This window comes from Pelecanus crispus, chromosome 1 (assembly GCF_030463565.1).
Source record: "Pelecanus crispus isolate bPelCri1 chromosome 1, bPelCri1.pri, whole genome shotgun sequence".
Lineage (NCBI taxonomy): Eukaryota > Metazoa > Chordata > Aves > Pelecaniformes > Pelecanidae > Pelecanus > Pelecanus crispus.
In genome coordinates this window covers 77648729-77666978 of record NC_134643.1, presented here as the reverse complement: position 1 = coordinate 77666978, position 18250 = coordinate 77648729, and the positions used below count along the sequence as shown (strand labels likewise).

At 41.3% G+C, this 18250-nt stretch overlaps 1 protein-coding gene across 3 annotated transcripts in view; it reads left to right on the top strand.

The window, feature by feature from the left end:
* The window catches only part of ITPR2 (inositol 1,4,5-trisphosphate receptor type 2), a 263348-nt gene that overhangs the window by 85515 nt on the left and 159583 nt on the right, over positions 1-18250 (top strand). For all 3 annotated transcript variants that reach the window (XM_075727981.1, XM_075727982.1, XM_075727980.1), the window contains exons 17-21: positions 205-324; positions 428-613; positions 1240-1491; positions 2557-2701; positions 3814-3964. In XM_075727981.1, coding sequence (XP_075584096.1) covers positions 205-324; positions 428-613; positions 1240-1491; positions 2557-2701; positions 3814-3964 — 854 coding nt within the window. The remainder of the gene's footprint in view (positions 1-204; positions 325-427; positions 614-1239; positions 1492-2556; positions 2702-3813; positions 3965-18250) is intronic.

Here is an 18250-nt window from a genome sequence, read left to right as displayed (position 1 = left end):
CAAGGTGGCTTTTAAAGCTACTACTCATCTGTATCTGTTGTGAGTTGCAATAGTACGAATGAGCAAAGATTGTATGTTGATAAATCTCATGATATATGCGCTCCCTTGAGCATATTAGTGATGGATGCTAGAGATTTCTACCGCAGTGTTTCTGTGTAGTACTTTAAGTCTCACGTTCTGTTGCATCTGGTTTTTTGACTGCAGATTCTTGGATTACCTATCGGACCTGTGTGTATCTAACACCACAGCAATACCAGTAACTCAGGAACTCATCTGCAAGTTTATGCTGAGCCCAGGGAATGCTGACATTCTCATTCAGACCAAGTGAGCATCCATAATCAGAACATAGCTTTTTGTTACCTCTGCTCTGTTGTTACATTCGTAGCGGTCTGTTAGTGGCTCCATTGTGAATGATTTGTGTTTACAGGCTGGTTTCAACACAAATGGACAATCCCTTGGAATGCCCAGCCATCTCGGATGACATTGATGAAGAAGAAGTGTGGCTTTACTGGATTGACAGTAACAAGGAGCCTCATGGCAAAGCCATCAGGCATCTGGCTCAGGAGGCAAAGGAGGGCACAAAAGCAGATTTAGAAGTTCTTACTTACTACAGGTAAAACTGCTTATTCAAATGGAAGAAAATGTAAACTCTCTGAAGAGCCTGTGCTGTTATTATCCAGTTCATTTGCCAATATCAAAAAAGGAAACCAGGTCATGCCAGAAACTGGGATTGAAAGTCTGTTTCAAGTTTCTTTCCTGTAGGAAGCATCACAATCTCTGCTGTCTATTCCAGACAAATCTTGAGTTTCCTTGAAAGCTCTTTATGTCTCTCTATCAATTTGCCTCTTTCCTTTTATTTATTGGGCTATATTTTTAGGTTGTGCTGCCCTGGAAGCAAGGCACGGTCTGAGGAAGGAGTGTTCTGCATGTACTGAGGATTAGAGGGGAGATGGGATCATGGAAAAGTGACTTACATAGGCTGAAAACAAATAGTCCAAATGCTTCAGCCTTCCATTGAACAATGTTCCCTTTGACTTTCAAAGGGAGCCCAGTCTTTGCAGGGGCTGGAGCCTGATGTTAGCATTTTTAACGGCAAGTCGATCCCTTGGTTAGCACTTGTCATTTTTTAGCACTTACATCAGAAAGGCTGACATCAGGCTTGTAAAGTGAGATTCTGAGGTAGGTTGTGTCATGGTATTCAAAGAAATCAGTTGGAAATATGTGGTTATTCTTTTTAAGGTACCAACTGAACCTCTTTGCGCGAATGTGCCTGGACCGCCAATATCTAGCTATCAACCAGATTTCTGCACAGCTGTCAGTAGACTTGATCCTACGATGTATGTCTGATGAAAGCCTCCCTTATGATCTCCGGGCTTCTTTCTGTCGACTGATGCTACACATGCATGTGGACAGGGATCCTCAGGAATCTGTGGTACCTGTCAGATATGCCAGATTGTGGACTGAAATTCCTACTAAGATCACAATTCATGAGTGAGTTGAAAGTGTTGCAAACTAAAGTACAAAAGCACTTTGTAGGGGTTAGTCTCAGAACGAAATGGTTGTAGATGTCTAATGTCAACACAACATGTATGTGAAACGGTATTTTGTCCAGAACATAGAGCTATTAATTATTGTTACTCTTGGAAACTTCCATGGGTAGCTTTACATGGAAATCCTTCAGTTTCATTTTCACTGTGTTCTGATAGGGAGCAAGCTGGGTAAAAATGGAATGGCCTTTCCTCAGACCAACTGAACTTGAAGTAATCTAATTGTGTCTAACATTACACGTTTGCTAGGTTGGAAGCCAGTTTTATACTTCAAGCTCAACTGAAAGCCACAGTTGGAAAGCCAGAATTTACAGTTAGGTACAGCTATTGCCCCAGAAACAGTTCACAGAGGCTTTGGCCTCCATCCAGTGAAGTACTTAAGCATGTGTTAAATTTAAGTATGGGAGACGGGCCCATTGACTTCAATGGAAACCCTCTCTGGCTTAACTGATTTGAAGGAGCAGCACCACTGGGCTAGACCCAGACAGGGAGTATCTGGCTGAAGAGACAAAGAAGTATAGCAGTGCAGCAGATGGTATTGCTTCTGTTAGCGAGATGAAGGACTGTTTTAACATATATGACAAATCAGTCCTAGTTAGTGGTGCAAAGGAGGAAGTTGACTGTCCCAAGCTGCTTTCCTGATCTGCTGTCTTCCTTGCAGAAACAGTAAACTCTGGCTGACGGGCAGAGGACAGCTGGAGACTTAGTGACTTACTGAATTGCCACAGCAAGATTTAAGAGTGCTATCTGCCAGAATTGTAGTATTTTCCTATATCCATTATTCCCATTCACTGCAACCTCTCCTGGTACTATCAGGGGGAAGATTTGTGCATCCTTTGTCTGCCATCTTTGCATATCTATGCAGAATTTGCTGACCTCTGCCCCTTCTCCTTACAGAGAACTGACAGTAACTTTATAGCATTGTGATTGGTTTGTTTATTCTTTAGTGACAGCTGATCCTGATATTAGACATGTTTAATTTTTCTTCCTTCTGTGCCTTGCATTGTAGGTATGATTCTTTCACAGACTCTTCAAGGAATGAAATGAAGAGGAAGTTTGCGCTAACTATGGAATTTGTAGAAGAGTACTTGAAAGAAGTTGTAAATCAGCCCTTTCCTTTTGGAGACAAAGAGAAAAATAAACTTACATTTGAGGTACTTCTCGGCTGTCTGTGTCCTACTTAGAGTATTCCTTCTCGTTCCAGCTAGGTTGACATTGGCTGTTTCAAAGTAAAGTTAGTTGCAGAGTAAGTGTCCATGTAAAATGTCCTAAAGAAGCACCAGTTCCTAATTCCAGTGTTCTTGGTGATGACTGTTACTGCAGAAAATAGTATTACTGTCTGCTGTCAATCAGCTGTATTTTTCCTTCCTTTTCCTGAGATGGTTACATTTCAGTGGCAGGAGAAGGAATATGTGTGTGGGTGAATGGTCATAGAATCATAGAATCGTCTAGGTTGGAAAAGACCTTTAAGATCATCCAGTCCAACCATTAACCTACACCACCAAGCCCACCTAAACCAATCAAGGGTAGACTAGACTAAACCATATCCCGAAGTGCCACATCTACCCGTTTTTTGAACACTTGATATGCCCTTTCTTTCCACATTAGTGAATTAGCGTGCAGGGATTCTTCAATATGAGTAAGTACAATTCTCTGTGTAAGGTATGACACTGAAGGAAATGCTCTGAATAACCAAATCTTGTGTTTTAAATATTGTTTGAAATTCCCGACAGAAACTTTAGATAGGCCTCAATCTTCTAGGTTCAAATAACATTGAATAAAGGGGAAATGCTTACAGCTTTTATAGTTCTGCCTCCAACCTGCCTCCCAAGCTTTGTCACTCCTGTCTCTGGTCATCTGAAATCACCTCTATTCAAACTTAACACAGTTAAGTTACTCTTCTTTTGACTTCTGTCTTCTCTACAGCTGCTGCCTCTTTAAACAATTTCCTGGAGTCTTGCTTCTTGATCTTATATATTTTCCCAGTTGCAATTGTATCCTTTCAAGCCTTCCTAAATCTCCTGTTGGTTTTGCTCTCTCTTGTAATTTGACTAACCAATTGTTTTGTCTAACTCTGAAAAACATTTGGTGTCGCTGGCCTTAGTCCAAGACCCATTTAAATCAGTGGAAAGACTTGTACTAATTTGAATGCACTCTAGATCTGAATCTCTGTGAAAGTTGCTGTGTGAAATGCAACTGTATTGCACAGCCAAATACCACACAGGTTGCCGACGCTTCCTTCATTTTTAATTTCTTTTTCTCATAGGTGGTACATCTGGCTCGAAACCTCATATACTTTGGCTTTTATAGTTTTAGTGAGCTTCTCAGACTGACCCGGACGCTGCTGGCAATTCTAGATATTGTTCAAGTTCCTATATCATCATACTTCGAAAGGTTGAGCAAGTTTCAGGATGGAGGTGAGAGAAGCAGCAAAGACTGTTATTCCAGTGTGTAATTCATTATTTAGGGTGGAAATAATTTACACAATGTCTCACTGATGATCTTTCAAGGTTCTGTAAACCCACCTACAGGAACGTATTGCAGGATACATTAAGATGGTCAGCCGAAAAGGAACCTTTTTGAACAGAGCTGCGGAGCTGCTTCATGATTTGCGGTTGCTGTGTTGGTGCTGCTGATCCTTTGCTTGTTTGGAACTGAGCTGGAACTAGTCCTCAGTGTTCCTTGCACTGAACATCCCAAGCAAGTGCAGATAGCTTTTCCCTGGCACAGCGATTATGATGGCTCGTATGTGGCACAAGTGTTTATTAGTCTTCTTGGCACTTCACTTGAAGGGAGAATAAGATGTTACTGGTCCCAGAACTGCAGAAGCACCAGGTGAAAGTCTAGATGAGGCCATCTTCTGCATCTGTTTGTCAGTTTAGAGTATTCTTTTTTTAACCCAGACCAGAGTGCCTGTCTGACAACCCCAGGACAATGCTGTATGTCCCACTGCCTTTCCTACCATGGCTTAAAACTGGCTTAAAGAATGAGCATGCCAGGAAAGTGCTGAAACTTAGCAGCTTAGTTTTCCATTGTGTGTGAAAGGGACGTGTGACAGTCATGTGGGCTGAGGGTCCAGGAGACTGGCTGATGGCAAATTCTGTTTTAATATGTAGCTGGTGTAAGTGTCATTGCACTGCCAGCTGGCCCACAGCACCAAAAAGGCTGTCTTGTTTGAAACAACAGTTATTTTGTTTTCTCTGGGAGGTCTTTTCCCAGTCCTGAGTTTTCCTAATCATCATTTTGCTCAGTCACTCCTACAGATGCCCTGTGTGAGTGTGCCATCCTTCATAGCTTTTTACTTCTTTGAGGTTCACACACTCTGGAGAAGCATAGACTGTCATTGTCTGCTCTGTCACCTCTGAGCCAAGAAGTCTTATGCTTGGTTCTCTTATCTTTCCTCCATCGCTGCCAGTACACTTTACTGAAAGCCCCTGAAGGTCTTTCCTGCAATGCTGTGCACACTAAGGCATGTTGTAGCTGGCTGCAGTCCCTCTACAGCACTAGAGGAAGACTGTATGTTCAGACACTTGGAATTGCATTTTCCTTTTTTGTCCCTGAAATACTGCATTGCAGACGCTCTTCTTAAATGGCTCTGGACACAGTTTGACTCCAGATACAATCTTGGCGTATTGGCAAGATGGAGCACGCAGATGTGGTTCTTCAGTTAAGTTCTCTCTCTGCTCAAGTCTTTAATCCTGGTTATACATCTTACTCAATGTTTTTACTCACCTTCATTACCCATAAAATTGTGTTTCATCCTTGATTCCGTTTTATTTCTGTTGAAGGGTCTCCTTTCAGGCTGTATAAGAGAGGAGAGAACTGCCCATTAAGTGCAAACAGACCTGCTCTCAGTTATACTAATTTCCAGAGCAATTCCATGCAAATCAGTGAATTTACTCTGAAATAAATGAGAGTAAAGGAATGCAGAAAATGTCACTACGGTGCAAATGGAAGCTCAGTAGCCTTGTTAGTAACACTCAACCATTGACTGGAGCCTTGTTGGAAACTTCTGTCACACATCTGTTTTTGTCTCACGTTCTTTCAGCAAAAAAGGCATGGAACAAAGGTGGGATTTTCTGTGTGTCTTTGATTAGCTTTGGCCTTTATACAGATTCTTTAAACTTCTTTCTTGGCTGTAGTTGTCTCCATGGATGTTTATCTTTTAAACACTGGACTGGTTCAGGTCAGGATGTGACAATCCATTGATGTTCTTTTGGAAGTGATCTGTAGGCTGGTTTGTTGGTTGGTTTTTTTTTTCCCTTTTGCTGCTAACTACATGGCTAGAAAGCCCATTGCTTTAGAGACCTTTTTTGCTAGCTCAGACTGTTGTCCATCATGTCTGCCATCTTAAGGGAGACCAGAGATAGAGATATTGGTTGTGCTGTCCTGGCTTAAAAATAGGCGTTGAAATTGTGCTGTGGAGAGACAGGTGTTCTTATGTTGAAATAGCTGTAAGACTTATTGGAGAGGCCTTCTACAGTCTCTGACAAAAGAAAATGATGCCCATCTTTGGATGGTCATATCTTGTCTTCAGCCTCCCTCTTTTCTGACTGGCAGGTCATAAAACACATAAACTGTGCATTCACTTTGCAGTTGAGACAGAATGATCCTGAATGTTTAACTGCTATGTCCCAGCATCTTACCATTCCTCCTTCCTTCTCTGCAGGTGCATAATTATGTACCCATGGGCAACATTAGGGTATGAAGATGCATATGTCACAAGGATGCATAATTTAGTAGCAGTTTAAGCAGTTTTGTAACTCCTATTCACTATTTTTGAGCACCCAGCTCATAGACCTTCATGCCCGAAGAACATATTTAATGTCTGAAAAACATATTACTCAAGGAAAACAGGAGAGTACTTTTCATTAAGAAAACCCACACAAAACCCAGTCAGCACTAACTTCAGTTGCAGATTAAGATTAAAGAGGGAGCTCAAGAAGAAAGCACCAGGTACTGTAGTTGCTGACATTCTGGAGACAACTGCTGGGGCTGAAATGTCAACTGTTTGTAACTTCTGCCTCTCTTTGTTTCGTGTGGAAGCCTGCTGGTGAGGAATGAATCGGACCATAGGGGCAGGAGTTTAGCTGGCATAAGTTGCTCTAGTTCCTGGGGCTGTGAGAGTTTGTGCTAGTTGAGTATCTGACTCCACTCTTTCTCTCCTTTCCCTCCTGTTTTTTTTAAAAAAACTTTTGTCTGCTAGCTGTCCTTTAAAACCAGCCCTGTGGTTGTCTTGCACCCACGCCCTGATTGTGCCTTTGCTACAAGGTAATGAGAAGGTTTGAATGGGGCCCTAAACACACAGAGCCCTTGATCTGCCTGTGTGCTTTCTGCCTTGCTAGGTATGACTTAGCTGTAGCTCAGGTGCCCTGTGTCCACACTGAGCTAGAAAGAGCTGAGCTCAGGGGATTTGCTGGCTTGTGCTGTAAGTGTAGTTGGCTGCTTCTGTGTGCGGTCTTTTCATACTTCATGAACTTGTGCTCGAGCCCACAGTAGGGTGGAGAAAGTGCTTATATGTTTTCTGTCTGAGTGGTGGTGGTGGGCTGGAACTTCTGAGCCTCTGCATGTGTTGGACTGTAGATGATGCTAAGGATAAATGAGTCCTGACTTGAGGCTGGGCTTGAGTCTGTGTTTGACAGGGAGACCTTACTGTATTAGGGTTGCTGGAACAGGCCTGTGTATGAGATGATCATGTGTCTTAATGATATTCTTGTACTTTTTTATGTTCTGGGGGAAGGGGAAAGACCAGGGCTCTGATTCTACAGTGTTTTGCATCTTGTGCAGTCACTTCTCCCCAAACAAGTATGACCCCAAAGGTACTGATGTTATCTAGGTCCTGAGGAGCCTGAATCCACCTTGTCCAGGATCCACTAGGGATCCTGAGGAATGAACAGGCCAACAGAGAAACTGGTCTCGGGAATTTAATCTAGACCCCCCCTCACTGACAGTATAAAGACTGTTCACCAGGCAAAGGCTATAGGTATACATTGTTTTCCAATTTTATAGTACTTACAAGATTGTACATCAAAGGTTCCCCTTCCCCTTTTACACAGATATCCTCTCTCTCTTATAAAACTGCGTTGTTGAGAACATCTGTTAGTTGTTTTATCAGTTACCTGTCTTAGCTTTTTATTGTCCCTTTTAACTTACAATACTGATCTCTTAGGCTCTTAAGTAAAAAGGATTACAATAGAAAGTAAGTCAGTAGTTTTTGAAAATGTGTTGGTGTTTTCTAAAATCAGGATGGTCTGTTGATTTTTCTCAGGAAGTGTTTTCTTATTCATAACTTCCATAAAATACAGACAGATGGATTGTTCCATGCCGTCGTTCAGGATGGTGGGAGCTTTGCCTCCAGTCAGTTAGGGTGAGGGTGACTTCTTCCTGTCTTTAGAGGAGGTCAGATTCTGCTCTCCCATCTCTCTCCAGACTGCTGCAAGGGTCTCACTTGCAGCACCCTCTCTGGCAGGTCCGATATTTGCAACATTCATATCATACCTTTGAACACAGTATTGCAGGTTGGTGTCCCTCCAGCACATTATTGCTCTAGGGATGTGCACATTTACACAGCTGCTTTCTTAAGGAAAGTTAGCTTCCCTGAGTTGCAAAACTCATTACACTGATGTTCTTTTATTTAGGAAAAAAAAAAGAAAAACGTAAGATTGTGTATATACTGTGAATGTGTGGAAGTAAATTACTAATTTTGGAGATTTTTATAAAATTGTTTTTTTTTGTTGGGTTGTTTTGTTTTTTTTGTTAATCCATCCCATCAGTGATCACAGATGTCTAGGCATTAGCTTTAATTCAGTAAGAACATGTATTTCATACTTTGAGCTTAGAGCTTTGAAGTGTAGCTCTAAAACCCAGTTTTGACAAACACTGAAAGCCAGCCATGATGCCTGGGACTGATGATTTAATGGTATAAACAAATGTGTTTACATTTTATCAAGCACTGGGGGCCTGATCCTGTAACTCTAATGTAGGCAAGTGCTACTGAATACCAGCTTGGGCTCTGTATATTTTATACATTTCATCAGTATCTTATTGTAAATTTACATAGATTAATATTAAATGGATATTTAATAGCAATATTTTGTCAATAATGATGCCTATTCAGAAATGCACTTGATTTTCAGTTCTAGGACAAGTGACTTGAGGTTTGACCAAATGGAAAAAGTCATGTAATTCCTATACTGCAGCTGTAGTAGATCTAAGGTGGCAGCTCTATAGAAGTTAAGAATTTTGGGTAGGATCTATTTATTTTACATGATAGGTCTTGCATTTTAGTTTTGTTAAAAAGTACTGATATCTATGGGAAACTCATTGCTGAATAAATTTGGGGACAGATAGGGTATACTGCCTTTCCGTTATTGACATTGATTTGTTCCAGGTCAGTAGCAACAAAAGCTTCCAGCATCTGATTCCTATAATGTGGAGTTGTAGGGAACTGGTGAGCTTGGCTCCTTACTGTTTTAGCAACTGTTCCACATCATGAAATCTGTAGTCAGGATTTTAGGAATGGGTAGAAATATATTAATGGTGGGGGGAAGAATGAGGTTGGTCTTGGCTGTGGGAAGCCTGCCTGGAGTTGTGCACCTCAAAATTGAAACAACCCGATTTACAACCAGCAATCTGGAGTTGTCTTCCCTGTTTAATATTTATTTCTTAAATAGACCCACTGATTTCAGTAAAACCACTTGCTAAGTAAGGAAGTATATATGACAGGTGTTGAACTGTTGAAGCAAATCTGCAAAATGGGATGTATTTTTAGGCTTAGTGGAAGTTGCATGAAGACTTAATTAACCTTTTACCTCAAGATGTCCTTTTCCATTCTTTGCTTAAATTTTGACTCACATTGATGGCTGAGGTAGTCCTTGATGTTGTGTGCGAGTTTCTCTATATTGGTTCTGCAAAGATTCTGAAAAGAGCCTTACGTTATTGTTAATGTTATGCCTTATTTCCTTTAGAAAGCTTGATTTTAATGCCACTGTCAGTTACCTTAACCAGAATTAAATTAGTGTGCATGTAGTTTTCAGGTGTGACCTTATTTGATGAGGACAGATTGGGGAAAGTTGACTAGAAACATTTGTGAGAGAGGATCTTGGAAAAAGAAAAGTATATCTTTGGAAATGCTTCTTACCTAGATTGCATCCTAAAAATGAATTGACTTGAAAATGTTGCAGCCAACTCCTTTTTTCAGTGTCTTGTCTTTGAATCATTTTTTGAGGTTATTTGAAGCTTTTTTCTGTTTCTTTTTTTCCCTTTAGATTCTAAAAAATACGGGGTTTACAAAAAATACTACCTGTATCCTAAAGAGGCATTTTTTTCTTAAGGAGAAAGTGAGGACTTCATTTAGTAGTGCTGTCATTCTGGCACCTTTCAAGAACATTATAATCTCTTGCAGTTTTAATTAAAAGGTAAAGTCGTTGCTTTCCTAATAAGTGCACCCTGCTGTATCATTCCAGAGTCAGGAGCCAATCTGCCTTGTCCAATACCGGTTATTTATTCTCTGTGAATTAAAATGCACATCTTTCTCTAGGTGTGATTGATCTTTCAAATAGCTGATTTTAGTCAAACCATGCAGCTACAGTGTATGTCAGGTCTGAAAGATGAAATGACATGGTAGTATTAGCAGGCAAGCTACACGTTTGCCAAGCAGCTCAGTGCTATTTAGTTAATGTTGTTTGGGGATGAGAATAATGACATGCAAGGAAATACATCCTTGAATTTAAGCTTCATGTGTTTTGGGATGCAACTCCACAGTGCTGGGCACCAATCTGAAAACTGGTGGGACAAATCTAGGTTATCTGCAGAGTATGTCTTCCCTCAGGAGCTCTATGTAAATGACTACAATTTTCCTGATCCGGTGTCCACTGACAGCAGTCTTTCAGCTCCCTTCGCTTCCACAAAGGAAGGCTATGCTCAGTCTTTTTGAAAAACAGGTTTTAAAAACTACCTATAAGCTCCAATTGCTCCTGCCTCTGTGATTCTCACATGAAATGTGTTGCTCATGACTGGCTCAACAGATGCTTCCTTTTACCTGTTCAAACTGGTAGCCAAATATCCCAGCTCCTTCATGTTATGTCTGGTTCTTTAGCTTGGTAGCGTATCCCTCCTGTAGACCAAAGGGACTAAAGATCTGTCTATAGGTGTCCTGAGATCGTGGAACATTTCTTTGAAATGTGTCATGAAGAGTCTGACCCCTGTGTCACAATGCAAGCTTTGCTGCTTTGTTGTGGTATATCCCAAAGGATTCGACCCTGGCAGGGATCAGAATGGGGAAGCCCTCGCTCTCTCCTGAAGACTTCAGCACTGGTGGGCTGCCATCTCTCTGCAAAGGAGTGCTTATATATCAATGTGTCAGGGGACTCTTGTCCAGTCTTCTGCCCCTTTGATACATCCCGATAGTCTGCTTAGTCCTTTAGCTTCAACTGAGCAAGAAGATAGGTAGGGTTTTCTTCCAGCCCTCTTGGCTGCAAGTAGAGATGCCTACTGCTTAGAAGCATCAGTAGTGAGACTGCTACTAGAACAGGGTTGAGAACAAGGTTGGACCTGCCACATCTGCTGTGCCTATGGGTCTTCTGTGACCAAGAAGGACCAGATTTCATCCAGGACTATTAGAAAAGACTGTATTGTTTCTCAGCCTTGCATCCGTGTCTGTTAGTGGCTCTTTTGTCTAGTTAACAATTTGAAATATCTTCTTGAGGCATACTTTGATTAGCAGAGCTAATGAGGCAGTGGCTGCCTGGCAGACTGGAGCAATAATTTATGCCAGCAGTTTACAAAAAAAGGGTTACAAGAGCAAAAAGATTTAACCCTTAGGAAAGTTAGTTGTGTTAGTCACAGATGTCTATAGTGAAGTGACTGCCGTTCAGTGAGGAATATTGTCAGACTAAAGGAGAGGTCACTCTGAGAATTTAATTCTCTGGCATGGACCATTTCTCTTTCCTCCTTATTCTTTCCCTCATCATGAGGCCTGTGCATTAATGTGATTCCAGAGACCATTGCTCTTCTAGGAATCGATATCTGTTTCATGGATGTAACCTGGCTAGAAGGCTTGGTTCCCATGATGCTTTTTACTTTCAAGACCGGCATGCTGATGTATGTATTTTTTCCTTCATCTAATGTCCATGGCATGAAAGCTGTATTTTTGACACTGCTTTGTGGTTTTGGGGATAGACAACATCAGCAGAACCTGCAGAATGTCAGGAGAAGGTGAAATTTTGCGGAGTTTCACCATGGCTGGGCAGCAGTGAGTTTGCATGCAAAAAGGGAAGGCTTGCGGATACACTGTAGGTAAGTGGAGGCTGGGGTGGCCAGATTCACTCGGGGTGCCTGGCAAATGTATGTGTGTTGCGTATCGTGGGGATTTTTGTTTGTTTTGCCTCATTTGTTCCGAGGGCTGTATAAAATGTAGAAGTGGCCTCACCTTCTGCCCTTAATGTCATGCATTAGGTTTTCTGTGAGGCTTGCCTGAGGTCAGCTAGTTATTGAGTGAAGAAAAATGGTTTAATGAAGAAATAAAGTGTGATTCTTGGCCTGTTTATGGTAGGTTCTACAGTCTTTATGAGCAAATTCTGTAGAAAACCTGTAAAAATTAATACCTCTTTCACAAACAGAGCTGTAAGGCTTAATGCTTCTGGCAAATAATATATAGCTCTAAAGGGTTTGAAATAAAATGTGTTCCTTTAGGTAGTGAGGTGTTGTTGTTATATGTCTTAAAAATGGCTATAACTTTTCACGCAGAAAAATTAAATTGCATGAAGCAATGTAGCCAAATCAACAAAGGCAAAGAAATGTAGAGCTAAAGCTGCCATTGAGTTTTTAATTTAGCCCTTGGTAACTAGACATTGCTGCTCATACGGTTTCCTGCCAGAGGATCCCCAAGGACTGGCAGTATCGCATGCTTTAAGATGGCACTGAAACTTCAAGAAGCTTATGGTGGAGCAATAGTGTAGGTCTCACTGAAACCCACAAAGTCAAGGCCATTCAGAGTCAAGGCTCCTTTCAGCACTCATCAGGAAAGTGGCTTGCTGTTGTAGGTACTGTCTTAAAACCTGGTTGAACGCACCTACACTGAGGCACAGGTTGAGACAAGGTCAGCTTTGCTGAAAAATTACTTTGATGATGGTAAAAGTTTTGGACTTTCAGCAACACACCTGACGTCTCCTAATGTAGCAGTGAGCTTGGAAATGAGCCTAAAGCTGCCCCAGCAGACTGGCAAAATTCAGTTTTGCCTCACCAGGGCTACAGTTGGTAAAAGTTCATGTCATGGGAAAAATGAGAGTGGCTGAGGAGGACTGAGAAGGCTTTGGGACTTCATTGGGTTGTGGATGGGGAAGGAGGCCTGAAAGGCTGTGGTGAAAGAAGTTGGCATGGCAGGGAGGGGCTAAGTATGTTGGCAGCATATGCTGTCTGGCTTGTGCCCTGCTACATTGGAAGGGAAGTGTTTTCTAGGGGGTGTTTGGAAGAAGTTGAAGTGTCAGGTGTCCTAGTCAAAAGCATGCTCAGGCTTGATGACATCAGAGAGTTGTCTCTGTAACTTAATAATTACAGAGACAATGCGAGAAATACCACATTTCTGCAAAACCTTTGATTTGTCTCCTTCCCCCCCCTTTTTTATACAAGCAAGATTGAACAATGTATTGGACTTTTATGGACAGGTTAATGAAAATTGTTAGAGCAGTGGATACATGTACATTTGTCTTTTCTGGCCATTAAGTACCAGATTTCTTGAAGAACCCATCATATGTCAGCTCCTATTTAGGTACTTCGTTTCTAGAAGCATTGAGCATTTAGCTTCTCCAGGCCCTAATGAGAGCTGTTGGGTGTTAAAATCCTTTTGAAAATATAGACACTCTTTACATTTCTGAGTAGGGAGATGAGCACTGTGCAACACTGTTTGAGCTAAAAATGGCTGAGCAGTTTTGGAAAGTAAGTCCTAGGAATCTATCTTTCCTACATCTGTGTTGAGGAAGACGAAACAATAATGTTAGTAAGAGCAGACTCTGTCCCTCTGTGACAACTAGGGACCAGATCAGGTGTGTATAGTTAATTTTTAAATAAACAAGGCTGCAAGTCAGTTCCCTGGTGTCTTGGGGACATCTGTGGAGTAGAGGGCTACTTGCTGTAAGGGTATCTGCCAGCCTTTGAGGCTGTCCATTGTGTATTCACATTCAGCTACTGCACAGTTCTCTGCACTGTTTGTGAAATACCTAAAATGCTGTGGGTACTGGAGAACAAACTGAGGACGCTGCATAGCAATTGGCTAGGAACAATTTGGAGAAAAGGCATGAATTGCCAGCTGCCTTTGACAGTTGTTTTTCTTTCTGAATATGGTATTTTGTCACTTGCCATCCATGCTGTATTACATAGCAGATTGTTGTTTACTTTTATATTCTGCTTTTCGAATTTTTGCAACCAGTAAATGACTTATCAAGAAAATATGTTTATGTAGAAAATGAAGTGTCAAATTATCCACTGTTTCGATTACTTGGGTGGTTGTTATTTTTTTCCTATAATTGACTCCTCTGAAAATTCTTTCTTCTCAGAGAGGCCGCTCTGTTGTCAATCGTGCCAAATTGTATGAGATTATGTGCCTCAGTATTGTGACAGAAACTGATATTCATTAGGAAGTTGTGATCACTGTAATAAAAAGTAATGAAAAGGAGATGCATAGTTGTCTTTTGAAAACATGACAAGCATTCGCTTCTTTCCTCTTCTTTCAGTGTCTGTCAATCTGCAGCTCCTTTAAATTACCACTTATGTGTGCAGTGATTTCACTCTTCATTTGACTAACCTTGTGAGACCATACATTCAACAGGAGGCATTTCTAATGGGTCCAGTCCTTATGGAAGGTTCTTGGCATCTGACTTATCTTGGCAGAGGGAGGAGCAGAGAGGAAGAACTGGGGAGAGGAAGGGAAAATTGGAAAAAATGGAAGATGATTTGTGAGATTGCCTTGCATTCATTTCCTCTGTTGGTCAGTCACAGCTCTGAGCACTTTTGCAGTGGTTTGCTGGTGAGGGAAGCAGTTGGTTGCACACACTAGCACCTTACAACATTGCAATGACTGTTCTCTCCCTGCCACACTTCTCAGCCATATATAAATGTTAATACCTTGACCTCAAAGACAACAACAAATGATGGAGATCAGCAAGTTAAGGGTGGCAGTACCATATGAGAAGGCACAGCTCAAGCTTCTTTTCGCTTATCTCTAGCAAAATGCACACAAAAGTAATCAGGGTTCACATCTAGTTGCTATCTCTCCTGATTTAGCTCAGTTAACTAGCTGAGGCAGTAAGTGAATTTTTCCTTGGGCATTGGTATTCAGGAAGCACTTTGGAGCTGTAACTAAGATCAGAGCTCTTGTTATTTTAGTCATTGTGTGCATATGTACTAAGAACTTAAATCTCTCTTATTGAGCCAGTGTATTTTGTATTGCATTGTTGCAGGCTTAGCTGACATGCAGTCAGTCACTTTTTAAGCCGCAATAACCTTTCTGCATGCCTTACCTCAGAGACTCATACCCTTTCCTGCCAAGATAACTGTATTAAAGCCAAGAGAACACAAAAATCTAGCAAGAAGAAACAACTCACTAGCAAGCCTGCTGCTGTCACCTGACATTTGTGAGTGACAGATTTAAATCCATGCTTAACATGGGCTAGACTTCCAAGGCTGGACAGGCAACACTGACCACCACGAGTGCTGATTATTGGGGAATCTTTTGGAAGGGAAGCTACTGCCCACTCTTTATGTACATGAATGATCCTCATGGCTTCTTTCGAAGAATACACCACTTCCTCCTAGTGTTGAGATGCAGTCAGCTGCTTCATTGCCATGCATGAATGTGGTGGTTGAGTGCTGTCTAATCCTAAGAGATGGTTACATTTCATCAGCACCCTACAAAACATAGTTGTTAAAATCTTTCCTGAAAAGAATGCTGAATTGCTCCAGTTGCTGTATTATTTTCACTCTGGGAATGTTCTCCCCCAGCCTGCTCTGAGTTAATTAAAAGTAATAGTCAGCATCCAAGATGGGTTTACCCATGACACCTTGTCTCACTGCTGTTATTGACAAATAATGCAGTATTGAGTCACTACCCATTTCAGCTGTAAATACTAAACTGGATTAAGTAGACTTTTCTCTCACTAAAATCCTTTCCTATGCATTAATGAAATACAATTTGAAATGGTAGTGATAAGTACCACCTTAATCCTCCTTTGCTTTCCTGCCTCTAGCTCTTTAGATCAGTCGTGTGAAGGTCAATAGTAAAGGAATGTTGTGGACAGAGGGTTTATCCTTGTTACCAATGCTGCTGGGAAGCAGCTTCATAACTACCGCTCACTGGTTTGTACCATCTTTTACCACTGGTGTTCAGCGGGTAAGGGGAAAGGACAGCAGTCATCTAATTTCTTTTTATTTCCTTTTATTTCCTAGATGCTTTTATAGGTTCTATCATCACATCAGCTGAGTGCCTCACAGTCTTTGTTATATCAGGCCTCTCACTGTCCTTTTTAGAGATGAAGAGAGTAGTGTCCTCATTTATGGAGGTGGTCCTGAAATGCAGAGAGAGTGACTAATTCTTTGGTCACAGAGGGAGTTGAATCCCATGCCTAGCGGTGCCTGTGCAGCACCCCAGCGATAGCTGAGAAATAAGCAGGATGTGTGCTCTAGGCAAAATACCAGCTTGCTTTCTCCAAGAACATGAGGTCCACCCAAGATGTTGTCTGACTTGTTGTCCAAAAGACATTACCTTTTTTGTTAACTTTACACCAAGTGGACTTCAGTCTTGAAGGGTGGACAGGAACTTTTCAAGATAAAGTGGAATTTTTCTGCCTCATTTGGGACAAACTGCAGTTGTATCTAGTTTTTGAGAAGACTATCTTCTGGACTTGTCTTAGACTTAAGTGGTTTAATTATCAGCTGGTAACCCCATTGACTCAAGTTGTTTTATAAAGAATTCCTAAGCTTTCCAAACAGCAGTGCCTCTGTTTATATTCACCTCTGTACAACAGAGTGAAAGGGATTTTGAAAACATGTTGTGAGAGAAAGGATGATGACTTCTCAACTGAGATGTAGAGCAGGGGTATTACAGGCCATGAAGCAGCTGCACAATGTATAGGTCTTCTTGTGGGTTTATCAGTCAGCATTAAGGACAGGATGATATGAATGAGGTCATTTATTTCATGGTTTGAAGAAGATGCAAAAAGTCAGTTTAACTGAAGCTACTTTAAGGGTTGAAGGTCTTCCACTTAGTAATCTAGCTTTACATGGGTATACTGAATTATGGTCAATGCAAATAAATGTTTAGCACACTGGGAGAAAGGGGGTGGGGAGAGGGAGAGAGCGAGAGATCTGTACTATGTTATTCCCCAGCTGTTTTGTTTGATTTGAGAGGAAAATGCACCATTTTCATTTTGCAGCAAGAAAGATGTTTAGAATGGTTTTATTTGCTTCATGCTGGTGTAAGCAGTTAGGAGAACTCTCTGTGCCTGCCTAATGTGAGGATCTAGCCCTTAGTTTGACTTGTAGCTTTTTTTTCCTAACATCATGCAAAGTCAGAAGTACATCTTTTTTTTCCCCTCCCTTGTAGGCACTTGAAATATTATTTTCAAAAGACCATTTCAGAGTGATTGCACACCAGACCGGATGCTGAATGGGACCTCAAATGTGACACTAATCTGCCTCATTCGCTTTGAAAAAGCAAATTCTTTGTGTGTTTTCCTTTTAAAGTCAGGGCTGAAGGCATCCTCTTTCCCTGCATGCAGTACTTGAGCTCTGTGGGTTGAAGAAAGAAGGGCATAAGAGGAGGATATTGCTAACAAAATAAAATATAGCTTTGGCTTTTTACAGCAGATTATCTGGGAAGAGGGGTCTCTACAGTGTGAGTAAAATTTGTCAGTTGCATGGTGATTAAAGTGTACTAAAAGACATGTAAGAATTATTCCGGCTTACCTCAGCAAAGCTACATTTCCTCCATTCTTTTGTTTGCCTTTTGGTGTAGTCTAGGTCTTGGCACTCTTTCTGTGAAGAAATGCTATTATTCCCTTCCTTTCCTCCATTCATTCATCTGTGCTTTGCAAGAAAGGAAACTAATTCATGTAGGTAGGTAACATGATAACGCTCATTCTTTCTTCTCCCTGCCTTTGCAAGAAGGTAGTCATTGATTCACTGAGATGCTTTTCGTATCAAAATTCACTATAAAGACTGACCAGTATAATCTATGGGAACAGATGGTATTTCTTGATCGACTTTGCTGAACTGGCATCAGTGATAGGTACTATTGCAACTAGTCTGGACTAAAGATTTTTGCCACATGAATGTAAAACAATTTTTTCCCCCAGGTATAACTTATGAAGGGCACTGTGATTACAGATACTAGTTTGACCTTCAGGACAGCCTTCAGGGCCTGACATTCTCCTGGGACTTTTTTGCAGGGGGACGGTTGGCTAGTTGTGTCAGTTGGCTTTGGTTTGTGGCCTGTCATTTGGACCACATACAGAGATTGATCAGACTTGCATAGCCTCAAATATTTACTCTCTCTTAGTGTGACAAATAAGATACTTGGATAGTCTCCTTCCAGCTTCTGCAGTGCCAAAAGCAACCTTACTGTCAAGCACATATATTATGTCCAGTTGTCATGGCAAAGACATCAGTGAGAGCAGGCATGGAAAATGAACTCCTCCCATGGGTCTACAAAG